General features: G+C 35.6%; 1 protein-coding gene across 4 annotated transcripts in view; it reads right to left on the bottom strand.

The window, feature by feature from the left end:
* TTN (titin) overlaps nucleotides 1–19,221 on the bottom strand; it is a 264,646-nt gene that overhangs the window by 96,970 nt on the left and 148,455 nt on the right. For all 4 annotated transcript variants that reach the window (XM_072961229.1, XM_072961228.1, XM_072961227.1 and 1 more), the window contains 23 exons: nucleotides 17,305–17,385; nucleotides 16,321–16,395; nucleotides 15,584–15,676; nucleotides 15,068–15,130; nucleotides 14,642–14,731; nucleotides 12,819–12,869; nucleotides 11,884–12,285; nucleotides 11,431–11,709; nucleotides 10,890–11,165; nucleotides 10,606–10,745; nucleotides 10,181–10,307; nucleotides 9,825–10,088; nucleotides 9,277–9,543; nucleotides 8,874–9,137; nucleotides 8,647–8,786; nucleotides 8,361–8,487; nucleotides 7,967–8,233; nucleotides 7,585–7,851; nucleotides 6,329–6,595; nucleotides 6,098–6,237; nucleotides 5,543–5,669; nucleotides 4,598–4,740; nucleotides 268–391 (listed from right to left, as the gene is read on the bottom strand). In XM_072961229.1, the coding sequence (XP_072817330.1) occupies nucleotides 268–391; nucleotides 4,598–4,740; nucleotides 5,543–5,669; nucleotides 6,098–6,237; nucleotides 6,329–6,595; nucleotides 7,585–7,851; nucleotides 7,967–8,233; nucleotides 8,361–8,487; nucleotides 8,647–8,786; nucleotides 8,874–9,137; nucleotides 9,277–9,543; nucleotides 9,825–10,088; nucleotides 10,181–10,307; nucleotides 10,606–10,745; nucleotides 10,890–11,165; nucleotides 11,431–11,709; nucleotides 11,884–12,285; nucleotides 12,819–12,869; nucleotides 14,642–14,731; nucleotides 15,068–15,130; nucleotides 15,584–15,676; nucleotides 16,321–16,395; nucleotides 17,305–17,385 (4,074 nt within the window). The remainder of the gene's footprint in view (nucleotides 1–267; nucleotides 392–4,597; nucleotides 4,741–5,542; nucleotides 5,670–6,097; nucleotides 6,238–6,328; nucleotides 6,596–7,584; nucleotides 7,852–7,966; nucleotides 8,234–8,360; nucleotides 8,488–8,646; nucleotides 8,787–8,873; nucleotides 9,138–9,276; nucleotides 9,544–9,824; nucleotides 10,089–10,180; nucleotides 10,308–10,605; nucleotides 10,746–10,889; nucleotides 11,166–11,430; nucleotides 11,710–11,883; nucleotides 12,286–12,818; nucleotides 12,870–14,641; nucleotides 14,732–15,067; nucleotides 15,131–15,583; nucleotides 15,677–16,320; nucleotides 16,396–17,304; nucleotides 17,386–19,221) is intronic.

Consider the following 19,221-nt stretch of genomic DNA (forward strand, 5'->3'; position numbering starts at 1 on the left):
TTTGATAATAATTCTTCCTCCAGATGTTGACTGAATGCGATAAAAACAGTGGGGATGGAAAGACGAAGTAAAACCTATTCTAGCCAATTTTGGCTTTTTTTTTTAATAGTCTATGAGCTAATTTCTTAGGCCAAAATTACACTTTCTGATATTTGGTGGGTTTTAATGATTTATGGTACTTATCATATACAGATAATTCGAGAGTTGGCATTATTTGTGAACCTCTATATTATACATGTTTAAAAAAAAAATAAGCCATGCAGTTACCTTTCACAATGAGTTTGGCTTGTGTTTTGAAATCTTTCGCTACTAGTTGAACTTCTCCAGCATCTTCTAACTTTACATCCCTCAGAGTAAGTGTATGAACTCTTCCTTCTGAACGTGTGACCACCTAGTTTTTTTGAAAAAAAGTGCAGTTTAAGAATATATGAATGGTGTGCAGACTATTTTAGTGATCATTTTGAAATGTATAGAAATAATCGAAACAACATATTATGTACCAAGAGCTAACATGGTGATATTGGTCAATTATCCTTCAAAAACAAATAAACTCACAGAAGAGATCAGATCTGTGTTTGCTAGAGGCAGGGTGTGAGGTGGGGGCTAACTGAACGAAGGTAACCAAAAGGTACAAACTTCTGTTCATAAGATAAATAAGTACTAGGGCTGTAATGTACAACATGATAAATATAATTAACACTGTTGTACGTTATATGTGAAAGTTGTTAAGAGGGTAAATCCTAAGAGGTCTCATCACAGAAAAAACAAATTTTTTCTATATTTTAAAATTTTATCTATATGAGAGGATGGATGATCACTAAACTTATTGTGGTAATCATTTCATGAGTCAAATCATTATGCTGTACACCTTAAACTTATACTGTGCAGTGTGTCAATTATGTATCAATAGAACTGGAGACACAAAAAAAACATAATGAAAGTGCAATTCAATATACAGAGGTGCATTTAGTTCATTCAGGTAAACAGTTTGAAATAGTGCTTTCCAAGTTGTTTTATAATTATAAAACATGTATGTATTTGAAAATGATTTTAACCAATAGTTTGGGATCTTTTGAGGAAATTTTAGGCTTTTGTAGTTTCATAGTTACCTTTACATAATTACTAGGTGGCCTTTTATAGCGAAATGCCTAGGCAAATTTTTATGTGTGTGTGTGTGTGTGTGTGTGTATGTATATGTATATGTATACATATATATTTGCCTCCATTCTGCTACTGGGTTTATATATATATAAAGGTAGAACTTAGAATAGCTAAATAATAAAGGAAGAAAAAGATGATTGCATATAGTAAGCTGAAAGTAAACTTCATGTTCTAAATGCTAGGTGTTTGCTGTGCAACGAGCTAGAATTCTTCCCATTTATTTTAGCAATTAAAATTATTTTGCAAACCAACTAAACCTGTGATTAAAATAATATTTTGTTCAAAAACACAAGTGAAGATGTTGACTCTTCTTCTCTTTCAGATATTTGCATTTCAGGAATGGGAAAATCAGGTATCAGACGGGGCTATAATTGTTCATGTGGCAGGGAGCAAATGGATAAAAGAACTTCAGAACTAGTTAAAGCAAGAGACCACGTGGTCTTAGAATATTGACACAAATGCTGCCACCACTGTTAACATTTGGATGATAAATTCTTGTTGTAAATGCAACCTTAGGTGGTTTGAAGGGGCATTGTCGTAGGAAAATGAATTATCAAGAACAACACACTGCCTTGATATGGGCTGTCATTAGGTCCCATAACTGTGATTTGTGCAGCTGAAAATCAGGCTACAACCTGACAGGAAACCGTATGACATTTGGAGGTTCTTCTAGTTCTACCATCCAAAATTCCATAAGACTCTGCGCCCTGTCATCGAGATTGACTTTGCACTGCTTCAGGGTTTACTTATAGTTAAGAATAATGTAAAAAATTTTGTTTGTTTGTTTTACCAGTGGAACTGTTATTATGCTGTGTAAAACAAAGAGTAAGGAATAAAGTTTCATATAAAGGTTTTTCCTTAATGAAGAGCTGGGCATGGTTATATTAATATATTGAATGGGAAAAAAACTGTTTTTATGATGACATTTCAATATAAATTTTCAGTTTAAAATTTGGACTGTGATTTAGGGCTATTTTTAAAAGTATCCAGGTTCTAATCCACCAACAGATATCTGTTGTCTATTAACACATTGTTTTGTCATGGAAATTTCTCTGAGGCTACTCAAGAATATTCTATCACTAAGAACTTGGCTAAGAACATAGTGGTTCTCAATAAATAGCTCATAGACAGTGTATGCTGATTACATTTAAAAAGGGCCAAAAACTAACAGGTATCTTATAAAAATAAACCAATAATGTGAATGCTGAAGATTTTGTGGTAGATTATATAAAGATAATATTAGAGGTTATCCTTAAAATATCGTTATTTTTTAATGGAAGCATATTGCTGTAATGCAATAGACATTAGGACTGTAATCAACCAAACTATTAAAGTTTAAATACAAAATTATCAATGGCCATTTAGGACTTAGCAGTCCTTCTTGAACTGATGGCCAAAGGGGGGAAATACTCATTTCTGAAATTTTCTCTTTTAATAACCTAATACAATAATGTATTTTTGTTTGGTTGATGTAGTTTCTGGAGGCTAAACATTCTGTGAAGTAAAGATGAAAGGCCTGAGTTAAATTGATAATCCCAATTTTTTTCTGACAGATTTAATTTAAACAAAACCTGCAAAATATAATAAAATGACTATTCCTTCACGGCTTATATTTTAGTCTTTTAAAAAAAGAGCCATTGAAGTAACATAAGAGCAAGTTCATAAAAAGCTGAAGTATTTGGGTGGCTAAAGTAAAGGATTAAAATTCCTATGCCAAAAGAGACACAAAGAGGTGCTACAGGATTATAGTAAGGTGATCCTTTCTAATCTGAGAAAAAAAAGTTTAGTGACAGTAAGATATATATATATATATTTTTTTTTTGAGTAAAATGTAACTAAGATTTTTAGAAGTCTACATTTTAATTTAAAATAGTATAGTTTTCATTGATTAGAACCAATGAAACCAATCTTACAATAAAGATCTCTTCATTTGACCAAAAGATATTTAGTAGCAGAATAATAGTATCATTTGTCCTTAAGCAGTGTTCCTTTATTCAGATCATGAATTTATCTAGAAAGGATCTTGAAAAGTCAGCCAATCCTCTGCCTTTGACACACTTAATTGGATAAATGCACATTAAAAAAAAGCAAACTTGAAGGTGGAGATGCCTCCATCGCCCAGCTCAGTATTTAGAAGGCCTCACCATGAGGATAGTTTCCTCACATTTAACTTATTCTCTCGCTGCAATTTGAACATTTGACTGCTTTTTCTATCTTTAGTTAAAAAAAAAAAAGAGAGATCAAATTACTTGTCATTACTGTTTGTATAACAGTCAGACTTTATCTTGAAGATGACTGTTAACTGAATTACCCTTTAATCACTTTGGTAGAACACAAGTTTTTTTGTTTTGTTTTAGAACAGGTGTTCAAAGGCATTTTCCTTCTAACACTTTAATTAACTTTGTGGCTCTTTGTTAAAGTAAATCCCTTTTAAATTATACAAGTCTTAAAAATTTGATTTGTATTGAAGCCTCGATGTAACATTTGATGCTATTTCTAAAATACTGGAAAAAAAATTGACACAGGACAATGTAATGCCCTGTGCTTTATTTCCAACCCATGTTGGACATTTGCTATATATTTCATTTCAAGAATTCAAAATTAAAGGCACTTATCAAGATAATTTAGACAAAACACATTGTTTTAGGGGGCAAAATACATTGCTCATTTTGGGTAAATTGTATTTTGGGCCTATCTGAATAATTGCTTTGGTTTTTACGTATGGGTAAAATCTTGGGCCAACACCAGAAGCTGGTTATTTCCTAAAACTTCGTAAAGCATATTTGTTCATACATACGGAAAATCAGGGGGCCCTTCTCTCTTGCCAGAACCATCAGTTGCACTTTAAATAGTCCACTTGCATTCCAGAATGTGCAGAGCTCAAAGCACTTGAGGGTTAAAAATAGCTTTGAAGAAATGCTTGAAGAGCAGATCTGCCCAAGAAGCTATCTCAACTACTTGATCAAACTGCCTGAAATGGAATTTCAATCCTCTCCTCTTAATCCCCTTATACGCAGAACACTAGATAGCATGGTGAGAATTAGCCATAGAACTCAGTCTGTGCTGTTGTTACCATGCATCGAATCAGAAAGCCTTTTTGATCCTTCCTGCCTCCCAGTTAATTAAACAAACTATCACTGATAACTAGTGAGTGTTTGCCTTTTCCTCAAAAGACTAAAACTTAATTGTACTTAAAGTTTTAATTTCCATTTCGATAAAAATACCAGGTTAAACCCAACAAAAGTCAGAAGAATTTCTTTACAATTACTTTACAATTTCGGCAGAAATCAGGCTTGAGTAGGGAAAAGAAAGGGAAAGGGAGAGTAGGGGGCATAAGAAGGCAAAGAACTAGGAACACACACATGAAGACAGAAGAACCCAGAGAAAAAGGAGAAAAAGGAAGAGCAAGACAGGCAAGTGCACGCCTGCTTTTTACCTTCTCGCCGGGCTCTAGTTTCTTCCCTCGGAGATACCATTCCACTGGGATGTCCTCATAAGACAGCTCGCAGTCAAAGGTGGCTGTTTCCCCTGCAGTTACTGTGACATCCTTCAGAGGCCTCAGAAGACCAATGACTCGTGCTTGGCGAGAGGAAGGAATAGGCTTTGGATCACTCATTTTGTAATGCCAAAAGAATCAGTACTGATTTAGTTCTTAATCTCCATGGTTGCTTTCTTCAAGAAGGAGAGAGCCACAGGCCTGCCCACTGTTCAAACTCCCATGAGAACGTGCCCCTTGGTGCTGAGGAGGGGAGAGCTGGTGGCTAGAGAATGGATATCTGTAGGGGCCCTTTCATTCTAATATACAAGGTCAGCAAGAAGTCTGTGCTGCATCTGTCTCTGCCAGGCGTCAAGTTCCTCTTGCTACATAGGTATGTGACTTCCAAAATAACTAAGACTCTGATTGGGAGAGGACAAGGGCCCCTCAATCACATAGCCTGTCTGATCCATAAACACTTTTGCACCTTCCAAAAATGTTAGCCCAATGCTGCCCGCCTCCCCTCTGGAGTCTGAAATGCCCACACAGCAAAAGTTATCTGTATGGTGCTGTAGTTGTACAGCCGCCTGAAGGATGTGGTCTTTAAGGGTTCTAAATTAGACTCTTATTGTGTGTGTATATCTAATTTGAATGAAAGAATTACAAAGTAGGAGATTCTGACTTGCTTAATTTTCTTTTGTTCAAATGGTTAGGTCAATGAAGTTACCAGAACTTTAGAATTTGAACCACATGTGTATGAGAATGTCAGAGAAGTAAATACAAGAAAGTCAGTTCCTATATATTTTAATGTTTTCTAATTAATTAAATAATGCCAATAAATTTCACTCACATTAATTTGCTGCAAAAGTATATAGTTAATTTTCAGCAGAAACACGTAATACTTACGTTTTACTCGGAGGTGGGCACTAGATTTAACATTGGCAGCTTGGAAATCCACCCCACCGGTCTGGTCCAAGCGGCAGTTGTGCAGAATAAGGAAGTGCATTTTGCCTTCTTCCTTAATCTCACACTCCTGTACCAAAAGAAACAAAAGGGTTCATAGGAAGCGATCATCTTTGATATTTTTTTCTGAGGATATAATATGTTAATTAAAGGAATGTTACAAATGATTGGTGAGGAGACTGTAATTTTGAGTATTTTTGTGAAACAAAGCTTAGCAATACTATTCATGAAGGCAGGGTTTATTTTAGTTGTATAATTCTGAACCAACGAGCAGCATCACAGAATATCTACAACCTTAAACCACTATTCTGGATCAAAACTAATGCAAGTGTGCTGCCCGTGCCCATACATAAACCCTAATATTTCTCTTTGGCTTCAGGTCTGACAGAGAACCTGACACCATGTTTGAAGTGCCCTGCATGCACTCTGACTTTCCTCCTGTCCTCTTTTATTTCATACAGCTCCTCTAGCTGTTGACAAGTTTAGAAACAGCCTTACAGGTGTTTGGAGTAGCGCCTCTCCCTTGAGTTTCCAGTTGGCATGGATATCCTCGTCTGAGATTTCGGTTTCAAAGCGGGCTGTCTCAGTCTCCATCACCTCCACACTGTACAGGGGTCGCACCAGTTTAATTTCCCGATCTAGAAAAGTGAAGGGCCAGCATGTATCATTAGCCTCTGGCAGAAATAACTCCAACAGCTTCAAGAGTGAAACTCGTGGAAATTTCCTTACCCTCAATGCCAAGCTTTCCTGAGGTCTTATCTGTCCCGCAGTCACAGGTGTACTGTCCAATATCTGATTTCAAGGCTTTCTTTAGGATTAGCATGCGCTTCTTGCCATCGGCCTTAATAACAGCATTTTTAGATGGCTTTATTTCCTCCCCATCCTTAAACCATTTCACTGGTGCATCTGCTTTGCTAATTTCACACTGTAGAACCACTTCGTCTTTCTCTACACCAGTGTAATCTTGAAGCTTTCCTGTAAAGTATGGGTCTCCCTCTGCAAGTAAAGTATAAGTGAAAAAATTTTATTAACCACCTAGGGAGATGCAAATCTCTTAGAAAGTTTCAGAGGCAGCTCACAGAGGTCTGGGTATGTATTTTAATTGCACAATGCTTCCACTCATTTAACATGTTTTATCTTCAAAAGTTCTCTAATAAATGTTAGAAAGGGAACCAATGCCTGGGATTTTTCAAGATCAATTCATCTATATTATATTTTGAAGTATTTTATTAACAGTAGTTTGAAAGACACAGTGAAAGTTAGCTTCAAACATAATTATGTGTTCCTTGACTATTCAGCTAAATTTTTAATTTCTTAGCAAACCTACTCTGCCTAGTTTACCTGTAAGCATTCAGATTCACATTATTAGTTTTTCTTATATCAATTAATAGTTTGCCTTTAATAGTTTCTATATACGTTAGACTTCATATGTAATCTGCTTGATATTAAGGGCCCAGGAAAAACAATGAGATTTATTAAGTAAGCTTTATTAAGTTCTGTGTTTCCCAGAGTCTTGAAAAACATTTTTCTGAAATAATTTTGATAAAGTGAGGAAATAGGAAATATTCATATTCCTATTTTAAACATGACAGGACCCAATAATTAGCTGAGTTGGGGGGGGTGTAATTAGGTTTGTTTGTGTTTGTTTGTTTGTTTATTTATTTCTAATGGAGATACTGAGGATTGAGCCCAGGACCTCGTGTATGCTAAGAAAATGCTCTAACACTGAGCTATACCCTCCCTCTGAGTTTTAATTTTGATTTCAGCTGGCTATTTTGTGAGCCTGAATCTTTATTACTTCAAAATCCTCATATTTTTAGGTAAAAATATTTTAGAAATAAGCCTGATAACATAGATGATAGCTCTCTAAGGACACGGGTTGCTTTCATGCAATGTAACACTTGAGAGACTTTTATGTATTAGATACTCCACAAATTTCTGCTGAATTGAATGCAATAAAAGCAAATTGAAAGAAGAGCACCCACCAAGCACAGTAAGTTTTGCTTCTGAACTCAGCCCCATAGCCTCTACTTTAATTTGAGAGGTATCATCAATAGAGAGGTCTTTAAATGTGATGGAATGGATTTTCCCTTCATCGTGCATTGAGACGTTCCTTTTGGTATGCTGGCGCTGGTCGTTCTTGAACCAGCGGACATGAATGTTATCATGGGACAGCTCCACGGTAAACACAGCACTTTCCCTCTCTTTGGCTGTGACATCCTTGAGTGGAGTGAGGAATTTGAGTCGGATTCCTATCAAGAAAAAAAAAAAAAGCTCATTAATTCCAGCCCTAAAAGGAGGATATGTAAAGGCCACAACAACAACAACAAATCATTTAAAGGTGCCCTATCTGATAAAAACATTTACCTTCAATGATCAGTTTGCCACTGGTGTGCTTATCTTCAGCTTCAAATATGTATTTTGCTTCATCTTCGAAGGCAGCAGATTTGATCACCAGCGCATGCCGGGTGCCATCCTTTATCAGCTCAATTTTGTCATCGCCCGTGATTTCCTGGGTTCCTTTCCGCCAGTGGTATGTTTTGGGCTCCCTGGATACTTCACACTCAAACTTAGCCTCATCTTTCTCAAAGACTTTAACATCACTGAGAGGTGTGATGAAGATAAGTGGCAATTCTGAAAAAAGAGGAGGGTGTGGATGAAGCCAGCATGTACTTCCATTCATGACCCCTGATCAATTTCACGTCTCCTCGGGAAGACTTATGAAGAAAATACCAAAAGGTGGCTGGCAGGCAGGGCATACCTTTCACTTTCAGATTAGCTGCAGACTTAGCATTGGCAGCCTGGAAGGAGACCTCTCCTGTCATACCAAGCTGGCAGTTATAAAGGACCAGAATGTGCTTCTTCCCATCTTCAATGATTTCACAGTCCTGTTTGGAGAGGGGGTTAGAAGGAAAGAGAAAGAAGAACATGATTTTCATAACTGGTTATTGCTATAAATAATCAAGAATTTTCATACCATAAAGGTATCACTTTTCACCAAAAACCCTGCGAGACTTCCCCCTGTGTGACAGATCATCTTAACTTACAGGTGATGCAGTTAAAGGCTCTCCTTTTAACTTCCACTGGCCGTGAACATCTGGTTCAGAAAGTTCGATTTCAAAGCGAGCTGTTTCACCTACAAACACTTCTACTCCATAGAGAGGTTTTTCCACTTTTATTAGCCGAGCTGAAATGATACAGTTTTGTGAGAATGACTGAACAAAGAAAGCACAGGTTCAGGTGGGGTAAGTTTTAACATTTTTGAGCAGCTCACCCTCAACAGTGACATTTGCTTTTGTCTTGTCTGTGCCACAGTCACACACATATTCGCCTTTGTCTTTCAGTTCTGCCTTTTTGATCTTTAAGATGCGGCGCAGGCCATCTGATTTGATGGAGTATCTGGGTGAAGGCACAATTTCTTCGCCATCTTTGAACCATTTCACTGGCACGTCTTTGCTCACTTCACACTTCAAGATAATCTCATCCTTCTCCACTCCAGTTTTGTCATGTAATTTCACGGTGAAGTAAGGATCAGCCTCTGTGAAAGACATTTAGCAGATAATCAGAAGAACGTGAAAATGAAAGGTTATTGAAGAGTTACAGGTTGCAAAATATTTAACTATTACCCACTCCCACCATCAAAAACTGGCTACCTGGTTATGGGTGGCCACATTTACCTAAGACCTTGAGATTTGCTGTGGAGCTCAGGTCCTTAACCTGAGCTTTGATCTGGGATATATCATCCAGGGTCACCTCTCTCATTTCCAACTTGTGAGTCTTGCCCTCCGATGAGATGAGTACAGTTCTGCTTGTGTGGAGTTTGGCATCATTTTTGAACCAGACGACGTGCATTTTTTCATGAGAAAGCTCACAAACAAAAGTTGCTGTTTCACCTTCTTTCACTGTTTGATCTTCAAGAGGCGAAATGAATTTCAGTCTTATACCTGCAAAGCAAGCATGGATACTATGCTCAGAAACACAGTTTTTCAGAAATATTCCACTCTAACCTGCCTGGTAGAAGAGATCTGTTTCATATGGCATTTATTAGACATCTTTTCAAATGCAGCTATCCTCCATTAAAAAAAAATTAAGGGGGTTTTTGATGGCAATGTGAAAATAAGGTCGTGGGGCCGATGGTCACTTACAGCTACTGGTGCTCTACCTTTGAAGTCAGCTATTCGTGTGCCTAAATGAGATGTTAAAAGCCGATCTCACCAGGTCTCACCTGTAACAAATAGTCGTGCTGAGGTCTTCTTGCCCTCCACTTCAGCAGTATAGACCCCTTCGTCATCGAACTGAGAATTGTTGATGACAAGAATGTGTTTCTTTCCGTCGGCAATGATGTCAAACTTGTCAGATGACTTGATTATATCAGGTCCTTTAGACCATATAACATTTGCCTCTCGAGTGAGGACACATTCAAATCGAGCCTGTCGCTTTTCTGGGACTGTGACATCCTTCAGGGGCACGGCAAAGTCAAGTTCAATTTCTGAAAATTAAACATTAAGAATGAGGTTTTTCAGCATGCAGAGGGATGTAAGACACAGTTGAGACTACTCTGTGAGTTCTAAAGGCCCATACCTTTTACTGTCAGAATGGCTGTCGTAAATGCATTAAGTGCTTGGTAAAGAACTTCACCGGCTTGGTCCAATTTGACTTTGTGCAAAGTCAAGAAGCGTTTTCCACCTTCTGCCTTGATTTCACAAGTCTGAAAAATGATAATTTGAGTTAGCATTTGAATGAGATAAAGTGTTTCAGATACAGATTTCTAGAGTCATAAAAATAACCATAATACTACTAATAAAAATAAATAAAAATGTCTTATCATAAAATTTTAAAAAATTGTCTGAGTTGTCCACAAATAGTGCATCAAATTTCTTTCCCTCTTTGAGGCTTCAGAAGCCAGAAATAACTCCATCATTGTTGAACCAAATCTGAATGTCAAACCTGATTATAGAATGTAGTTATTTTATATGACTAACAACTTAAAATGAGAAATTACTCACAGGTGAGGGTCTTAGAAGTTCTCCCTTCAGTTTCCACTGTCCAGGAACGTCTGCTTCTGATATTTCTGCATCAAAGCTTGCACTTTCTTTCTCATAAATGGTAACATCCTCTATTGGTTTAAGCAATTGAACTTCACGTTCTGTATTGGTAAAGGATGAAATACTGTAAGGTTTTAAACAATCTAACAGTGCTTTCTTTTGTGTGTGTGTGTGTGTGTGTGTATTATTTTGCCTTAGGCACACACAAAATTTATCTTTTAGAACAAAAGCTAAGATTTTTATACCTCCAAGTGTCAGCTTTGCAGGATATCTCTTCCCTTCAATTTCCACTGCATATTCATCAACGTCTTCTGGTGTAGCATTCTTAATTTTGAGGTATAGAATATTTCCATCTTTCAGAATCTCTGTCTTGTCATTTGGTTCCAAGGGGATTTCATCATATCCTCTGAACCACTTAATGTTTGGTGTATCCTTTGCTATAACACAGGTGAAAACAGCTGTCCCCTTGGGTTTCACATGCTGATCTCGTATGGGTTTCACCAGCCAGTCTCTAATGACTTCTGTATGAAAATGAGGTCAGAAAAATAATTATGATCTGAACAAGTCATATAAATAACTTCCTTAGTAAACTTCAGAAATAGAAAAAAATTCTTAAAACTGGACATAATTAATCTGCTGTGATATAGATAGATATAGATAGATAGACATTCCCTCTTGTAGATAAGGTATAAGACTGCTGATACCCTGATACTGGGCAATAAAATTCTCTCTTCTCTTTTCTTGTACAATAATCAGCAGAACAAAATTTCCCAGCGAAGGACTAACCTACGACTTTCACGCAGGATGAACACTCCAGGTTGTTGGCGTTTTCCACAGTCACTGTATATGTTCCGGCATCGGAGTCGTCTGCGTCATTGATGGTCAGGGCCCGCAGCAAGCCAATGACACCGGGCACAATCTTGCCGGGTTTCTCCACCACAATCTTCCCATCCTTCCTCCAGACCACGTCACGCTCTTTGTTTAGCTCACAGCTCAAGTACAATGGCTGTCCTTTGACCACTGTGACTTCCTCTTCAAGAGTTTTTACAAAACGCACAGGAAGTTCTGTAGAGAATTTCAGTATTAAAAATCTGCAGAGACTTTCCAATACATACAATGCTTTCAGTGGAATAAAACTTGGAAATAAGACATTTTGTCTCAAAGGACAATAAAAAATTGCTACTGAGGTTTATTGTGTTAAAGTTTATTACGGACCACATTCAGAAGACTGGAAATTACCTTCAACAATAAGTTTTGCCGTGGAGGTCTTTTCCTTATTCCCCAGACGTAAAACACAGGTGTACTCGCCAGCATCAGAGAGTTGAACATCAATGATGTGCAGCTTTCTGTCTTTACCATCAGCGATGAATCTGTGCTTTGGGCTCTCCCGGATGTTGCTACCATCTTTCATCCAGCTTGTAACTGCAGTGGAGGGGGAGACCAAACACTCAAAGATTGCAGAGGAGCCAACTGACTCTGCTTCAGTCAAGACAATGTCTTTGATTTCTTTCACAAACTTCAGTGGCACAGCCTTTAGCTGGTAGGTGAATGGGGCTTCATCAGGCGGTTTCTCTCCACCACTTCCTGGTCTTAACTTTTTCCTTTCAGCTTCTATTGGTGAAGGAGTCTTTTTGGGTACACCTAATTCAAAATAAAATTAAAAATTGAATAAAAGTCAGAAAGCGTATACTTGGCTGCCTGCTGGGTAAAACAAATGACAAAGAAACTAGGAGACAAGAACAGCAAATTAACGACTAGGCAAGTGAAGGGGCAACTGAATTTATACTCCTTTCTTTCAGACAGGAAAATCAGGTGCAATAGGAATCCATGTATAATAAATGCTCTTTATTTTCTCAAGTTTTAATGCCAAATATAAAATGTCCTGATGAATTTCTAATTATTTTATCTGTCATGCATAAATATGAAGTATATGAAGAATGAAGCTAGGGACTTATAGGGTTCACTATGCTAATACATATACACATATATATTATATAATACCCACTTGAATAATATTAGAGGTGTATTAGTTGCAATATCAGAAGATATACTAGTCTTAGCAGAATCAATTGGGAATAATAAAGAGTGTTGTAAATTTTGAATTCCTTTCCCCTTGAATGCAAAGTTTCCCAGAGAGACAGATTACAATTCAGGTACAGGGACATGAATCTTACCTTTGATGGGACCTTTCGGCTTGGCAGCCTCTTCCTTAGGTGCTTTGGCTTCTGAAATTAAAGAAAACTCAGCATTTAAACAATTTCTGGACTTATTTCATGCTTAGTAGTAAACCATGTGGGGTGAGTCATGCTCTTTATTACAAATATTAATTCATAAAGAAAAAATTGGATTTGTTTATGAGATTCCTACGGTGTATACTTTGAGATTTCCAAGAAGGCATATTCTGAGACTGATGTGACCAAACTAAATTGCCAATGTATTTAGGATGAAAAAATTACTTTCAGCAAGTATCTTTACTCTTCTCCCATTTCTGGAAGGCTTACTCTTGCCTTGTGAGGAAGAGTTTTACTCTTGCCTAGCTAAGCAGAGTAATTTTATATGTTTCTGTATATGCTGGTTATGTGAACTAAGGAAATAAGTTTTCGTCAACAAAGAATCAACACAGGCAAAAGGGAAATAACTCAGAAGTTACCAAAAGCATTTTTTTTTAATTAAGTTGGGCAGACCAATCCAGGGTAGACTAGAGAAAAAGAAAGCATATGTGCTACAAATGTATGTATTCTTTTGAAGATTTCCCCTAGTTAGACAGTGAACCAAGGCAGAATCAAGATAGTTCCTACACTCAGAATTTAATTCAATTAATGCAGGGGCAGTATAAACTGTAGAAGCAATTTTCTAGTGTCAGGCTCTGGGGAAGTGAGAAAAGCTGTATTTTTACATATACTTAATCAGCTCAATGGTGGTTATTGTCTTTTTCTGAATAAAAGGTATCATATAGAAATCACAAAAGAAAGAATATAATGCCCAAGCCAAAAATATCAGTGACAAAGTATGTTAACATAAGTATTAAAATTAAACTACAGCCTGAAGAACATAATATATTGTCTCATGTTATTAAACACAATAAAACCCCAAATATTTCTAGAGGGCTTACTATGTACCAAGCACTGTGCTAAGTGTTTTGCATATATTTAATCCTCACAATAATCCTATTAGGTAGATATAATTACCATTCTGATCTTACAGACTAGGAAATTAAAATTTAAAGAAATGAAGGAAATAGTCAAAGATTAGTCAGGATGTGTACTTATCAATGGTCGATACACATCAAATCACTTCCGGTTTCGAGATTATCACCTAAGAGATGAACTACTCATACTTCATGTACAACTAAGTACTTCAAGTCTGTACCTGAGATAACTATACCACTGAGTTAGTACCTTTAAGAAGATTATTGATGATCTAAATTCTTATATAGATTTAAAGGCTGAACTATGCAGCCTTTTTTTTTTCTTTTTACTGTGGTAAAATACACCTAACATAAAATTTACCACTTTAACAATTTTTAGGTGTACAATTCAGCTGCTTTAAGCATATTCACAGTATTATGCAACCATCAACACTATCCATTTCCAGAGCTTTTTCATTATCCCCAAGGATAGTCTTTTTCAAAAACTGAGAAATGATTCCTACAGGGCAGATGGGAAATTTGAATCTCCGTGGGATTCCTATAAGTCTGTCCACGGAGAGTATCTGTCTGTCTTCTTAGTTTTCATCAGCATGGAACATACTCATGACTCCATCTCAAAAGCATATAAAGAAACGGTGCTTTGCAGGAATGTGCATTTCAATCAAAACACAGTATGTACCCTTGGGTGAGAGGTTAGATTGGTAAAGGACAGCAGATGAAGAAAATCAAGAATTCATAAACTCCCACAGTTGAAATGATGCCTATGTTTCAACAAACGAGGTCTTGAATTTTAATGAAGTTTTTATTAAGCCATCAAAACAAGCAAAAAGAAAACTACAGAATAAATACCTGCTTTCTTTCCAACTACTGGCACCGTGACCGGGGCAGCGATGGGGACTGGAGCAGGCTCCATGGGAGGTGGTTTGATAATTTTCACCTCTGTAGAAAGATGTCCATTGCATTAATGTATCCTTTGTCACTTCCAGAAACCTTATTTGGTGGCCTATTTGCCTTCTCGGATGTAACTTTAAAATCTCCCAATATCTATTTTTTCAGAGAACAATACATTCTAACTATATACAATATAATAATACATTTGCCTATTTCTAACATATTATATTAAATAAAATAGAACAATATAATCTAAAAATATATTGGGATGTTAGAAATCATTGGATGAGTGTAGATTTTTACTCCCTTTTTCTTATTAACTGCACATTATTCATGTGAAACATGAAGGTATACACTGTTGACATTGAGGATAAGCTTGCTTACCTGGTTCAGGCTTTGGTTTTGGTTCAGGTGCAGGGAGAGGTATTGCTGGCTTAATTTCAGGCACTAAAACAATTCACAGTAATAAGCAGGTTATCACAGTATTTTTGAAGTTTTTCACAAAGTTAAACCAAAAGTGGGCAGACCTGGCGTATCTTGGAGATGCTAGAATTTATACATCTATAGTCACCAAATCACCTATTTGATTGACGTTCTTTTGCATTTTCAACAAAATGTGGAAAATATGGTAAGGCAGTTTTACTGGTTCTAATGTTGTTACTCATCTCATTGCCCATTAATAAACTTTTCTTAGTGTTTAAAACTTAGTAATTTATTTAACAAATGGGTGGTCAAGAGGCAATTGCACATGAGAGAGAAATAGTAAAAAAAAAAATTAAGCTGGATAAGATGAGCAGATCAAGCTCATGTGTTCAATTTTTTATGCCAGTGTCATGACATTTTAATTGATGCATATTTGCATTTTTAGGGACAACCAAGAAAGTGCCAGGAAGTTTGTACCTTTCGTTGGTTCAGGAATTTTCCTTTCTTTTTTGGGAACAGCAGCTGGAGGTGCTTCAACCTCTTCAACAGGTTTTGGAGGTGGTTCTGGCACTTTAAGATAATAAGGTTTTTTTTTAGGGTCATTTTAAGATTTGAATGCTTACAAATCAACTAATCTGAAATAATCAGATCAAATTATTTTTTCAAAAGCTCTATTGATGGCTTAAAAAAACTCCTTATCTTCTATCAATTAATTTTTATTTTCTCTTCTGACTATGCCTCAACTTATTTTTCTTCTCTTACTCCATCCACTTGCCTCCTAACCCATTAGCTCTCCCTTTCTAAATCACTTCCATAATAGTTCCAAATACACTCTTTGAGAACAGGCTAATGATAAAAGTCAACCCAATTAAAAGCCCCCAAATTTTGGGAAACATTTGTTGATACCCTCCCATGACATTATGATTTTGCAGCAAACTTGATTACTTCACAACCATTTCTACCAGAAAACTTAGGTGGCAAAATAGTAATAATAATTATTATTTTTTAAAAAGTGTATGGAAATGCACGAATGGATTTGAGAACGATAAAGGTATTTAAACAGAAAGCAGACAATGGAAAAACACAGGCTATGTCACAGATGAAATATGAAGCTACGTTTACATTTAACTCCATTTATGTTTACAAGATAAACCTTTTGTTAAATGTCCAATTTGTTAAAAGATAATTTCACAAATTGTTACTGAGATTCCTACCTGCAGGTTTTTTAATTTTTTCTACTTTTTTAGGTTCTACTTTAGGTTCTTCTTCTTCAGGTCTCCTTCTTAGAACTTAAAAGACAAAAAGGTTTATATGTAAACCAAGACAAACTAATGAAGATGCTGAATAAGCTTGACAAATGCAAATGTTGTACAAGGCAAGGAAAATGAAAAGCATGCGAGCTGGTGCACTGGGAAACTGGCATTTTACACAAAAAATGTTTTAAAAAATCAAAGTTTGTAATGTTAATTAGAATAGCACTCAGAGTCACTTTATATCTATGTAGGTAGACAAGTCCGTTCAGAGACAAATCCGTGGCAGAAATATCCCAAACACAAAATGAATGATTTGAATAGCAACAAATTCTAATCAAAATTCAATAGTACAATTGAATAAGAAGTACTTAAATAAGTATAAAGTTTACTGTAGTCAAGATAGACAAAGAAATGTAGTCTATAAATAAGTAATTCTATGTGAAGAAAATGTTAGAACTTGATTTTTCATTTGAGTATCTTGCTCCTAGTTCTTTAATATTTTATTAGTAGAAAGAAACATTCAGTTTTTAGAAAATGTTATTTATTAGTTATGGTGATCCCGTGTCACTCTTCAAAACTGAATGCTGAATTTAGGCTTAAATACTTTGGTGTAATTTAGAGTATTTAATAGGGTAAGTACACTTACTACATAATTTGATTATGAAAGTGACAGCTATGGTCATTGTTATTAGTTTAGAATATTATCAATTTAGTTTTGCTTATTACTGTTGAAAATTTCAAGATACTCTGAATGCTCACAAAATTTGTCTTTTTTAAAAAAAGATATGGAAATGATCGCATTCTTAATTTTTAATGAAACTACAAATGAGTATTCATAAATTGGGAATCTAATTAAAAGAAAACCAGGGGACAGAAACATTTTGTAAGCTTTCAAGTCTATTTTCGGCATATTTGAAGCTCACATAATGGCTGAAAATACTATACCGCTTTTGAGAACAACTTCTTCCTTTGGTTCTGGTTTAGGCTCAGGAAGTAATTTGCGAACTTTCTTTTCAGCTCCAAGCACTTAAAAGAATATGATTTTAAATGTTGAAGTGAATTCATGTAATAAGTAAATTTCAACAAGAAAAATGTCTCTTTCAAAACTAGTTAGCTACAGTGTGTAAGTAATATTTTTGCTGTACATAAATATGACAGAATTTTAAAGCAAATAATACCCTTCAAGTTATTTCTTCTGCAAATATCTATATAAACTTGTGATGAAATTCAATTGCATTAACTGCAGGCAAATATATTTATCATATTTATTCAGAAGATGTTCTACATTGACTTTATGAATCTTTCATCAAATACTAGGTTCTTGACAGCACTCTTCCCCAATCTGCAATTGTAGATTGTCCAAATCTACCTTGGTATGCCCCTGACCCTTAATTACATTGAAAAGATACTGGTAGGTGTTAGTGTCATTATTCAGTCTTCTCCACTGATGAGAAAAGAAAGGCAAGGGATCTTGGATTATCACCTGATGTTGCGAAAGGGCCATGTCTCGTTTTCTTAACAGAAGAGTAGCATCCTCTCTTAAAGGTCCCCTTTTTGAAATAATACTAACCTAAGATGATAGAACTATAGAATTTGAAAGCTGGTGTTGGAGCTTATTTTTAATGGATGAGGAAATGTTCTTGAATTTAGACTAAAAGAGACCCAAGGAATTCCAAGCTAATTCCCTCTTGCATCTTCAGTGAACACTGGGCATGGCAGATGATATTGTTATATAGAGCAGCCTCCTATTACTACCAGAACCCTCATGGATTTGAATGGGGAAGAAAAAGAGAAACACTTACTGATTATCGAACCACTTTACCTCTCTACTGATGTCAATGAAAATCTAATTTAAAACATTATCTTTTTATAACATTCATTAACACACATAAAATCTGAATTCTTAAATATTTCTATAAAATTTCCCATTTGGTATTTTACATAAGACATTTTCAGTTCATCAAATCGTTTTTGTTTTATGTGATAAAAATAACCATGCCTAACTCTTACTTCATATTTTAAACATACAGAAGGCAAATATGTAAATATTTCATTTTAAATAGTGATTTTTCCTGTTAAGAATTTTATGTAAAATTTCACAGTTAAACATTAAAATTTTTCAGCCATGGTAAGTTGTGCTGGCCTTCAATATTGTTTTAGAGTTACCAATATTCTTCGTGTAAACCTTTTTCATTGATTCAACTGGAGAGAGAACCATGTAGCTAATTAACGTAAGTTGGGTTGGCATATTTTTTACTTATCTAATGGACATAGTGAGAATATATCTTTGCATTTGTTTTTCCATATTGTTTTATTTTAAAGATCTTATTGACAATTGAGACTCAGTGCAGAATACACCATTGTAACAGTGATTTTAAAGTCATTATATGTCATTACATGTAATTTTAATGTTTGAGTGGCTCTGTAATAATCCTCCACTAGTTAGCATCCACAGTAATACTATTTTGCAATCTCTATTTTATAAATCAGGAAATGTATATTCAGATGGGTGATTTTTTTCATAATTCCAGAGTGAATCAGGACAGATCGGACTTTCTGGATGTGTTGACTACTTCAATGGAACACTGCTATACTTACAATACTTACTAGAAAAATTAACAGTTTTATTTTTAATAGATGTTTTCTAGACCTTTATGATTCTTTTATTTTTCTTTAGGGCCTAAATTTGGGTAGGGAAAAATATTCTTTAAAGAGAAATAAATTTTGAAAAAATGACCTGCAGTGATAATGAAATTTCCCTACAACATGAGATCTTGTACACCTGAAACAATGTCTTGGAGTCTGAGAGTCTGAGAGAAGAAAGCCACAGGGCAATCCCTCTGAATCATCTTAATAGTATAG

Source organism: Vicugna pacos, chromosome 5, assembly GCF_048564905.1.
Source record: "Vicugna pacos chromosome 5, VicPac4, whole genome shotgun sequence".
NCBI classification, from domain to species: Eukaryota; Metazoa; Chordata; class Mammalia; order Artiodactyla; family Camelidae; genus Vicugna; species Vicugna pacos.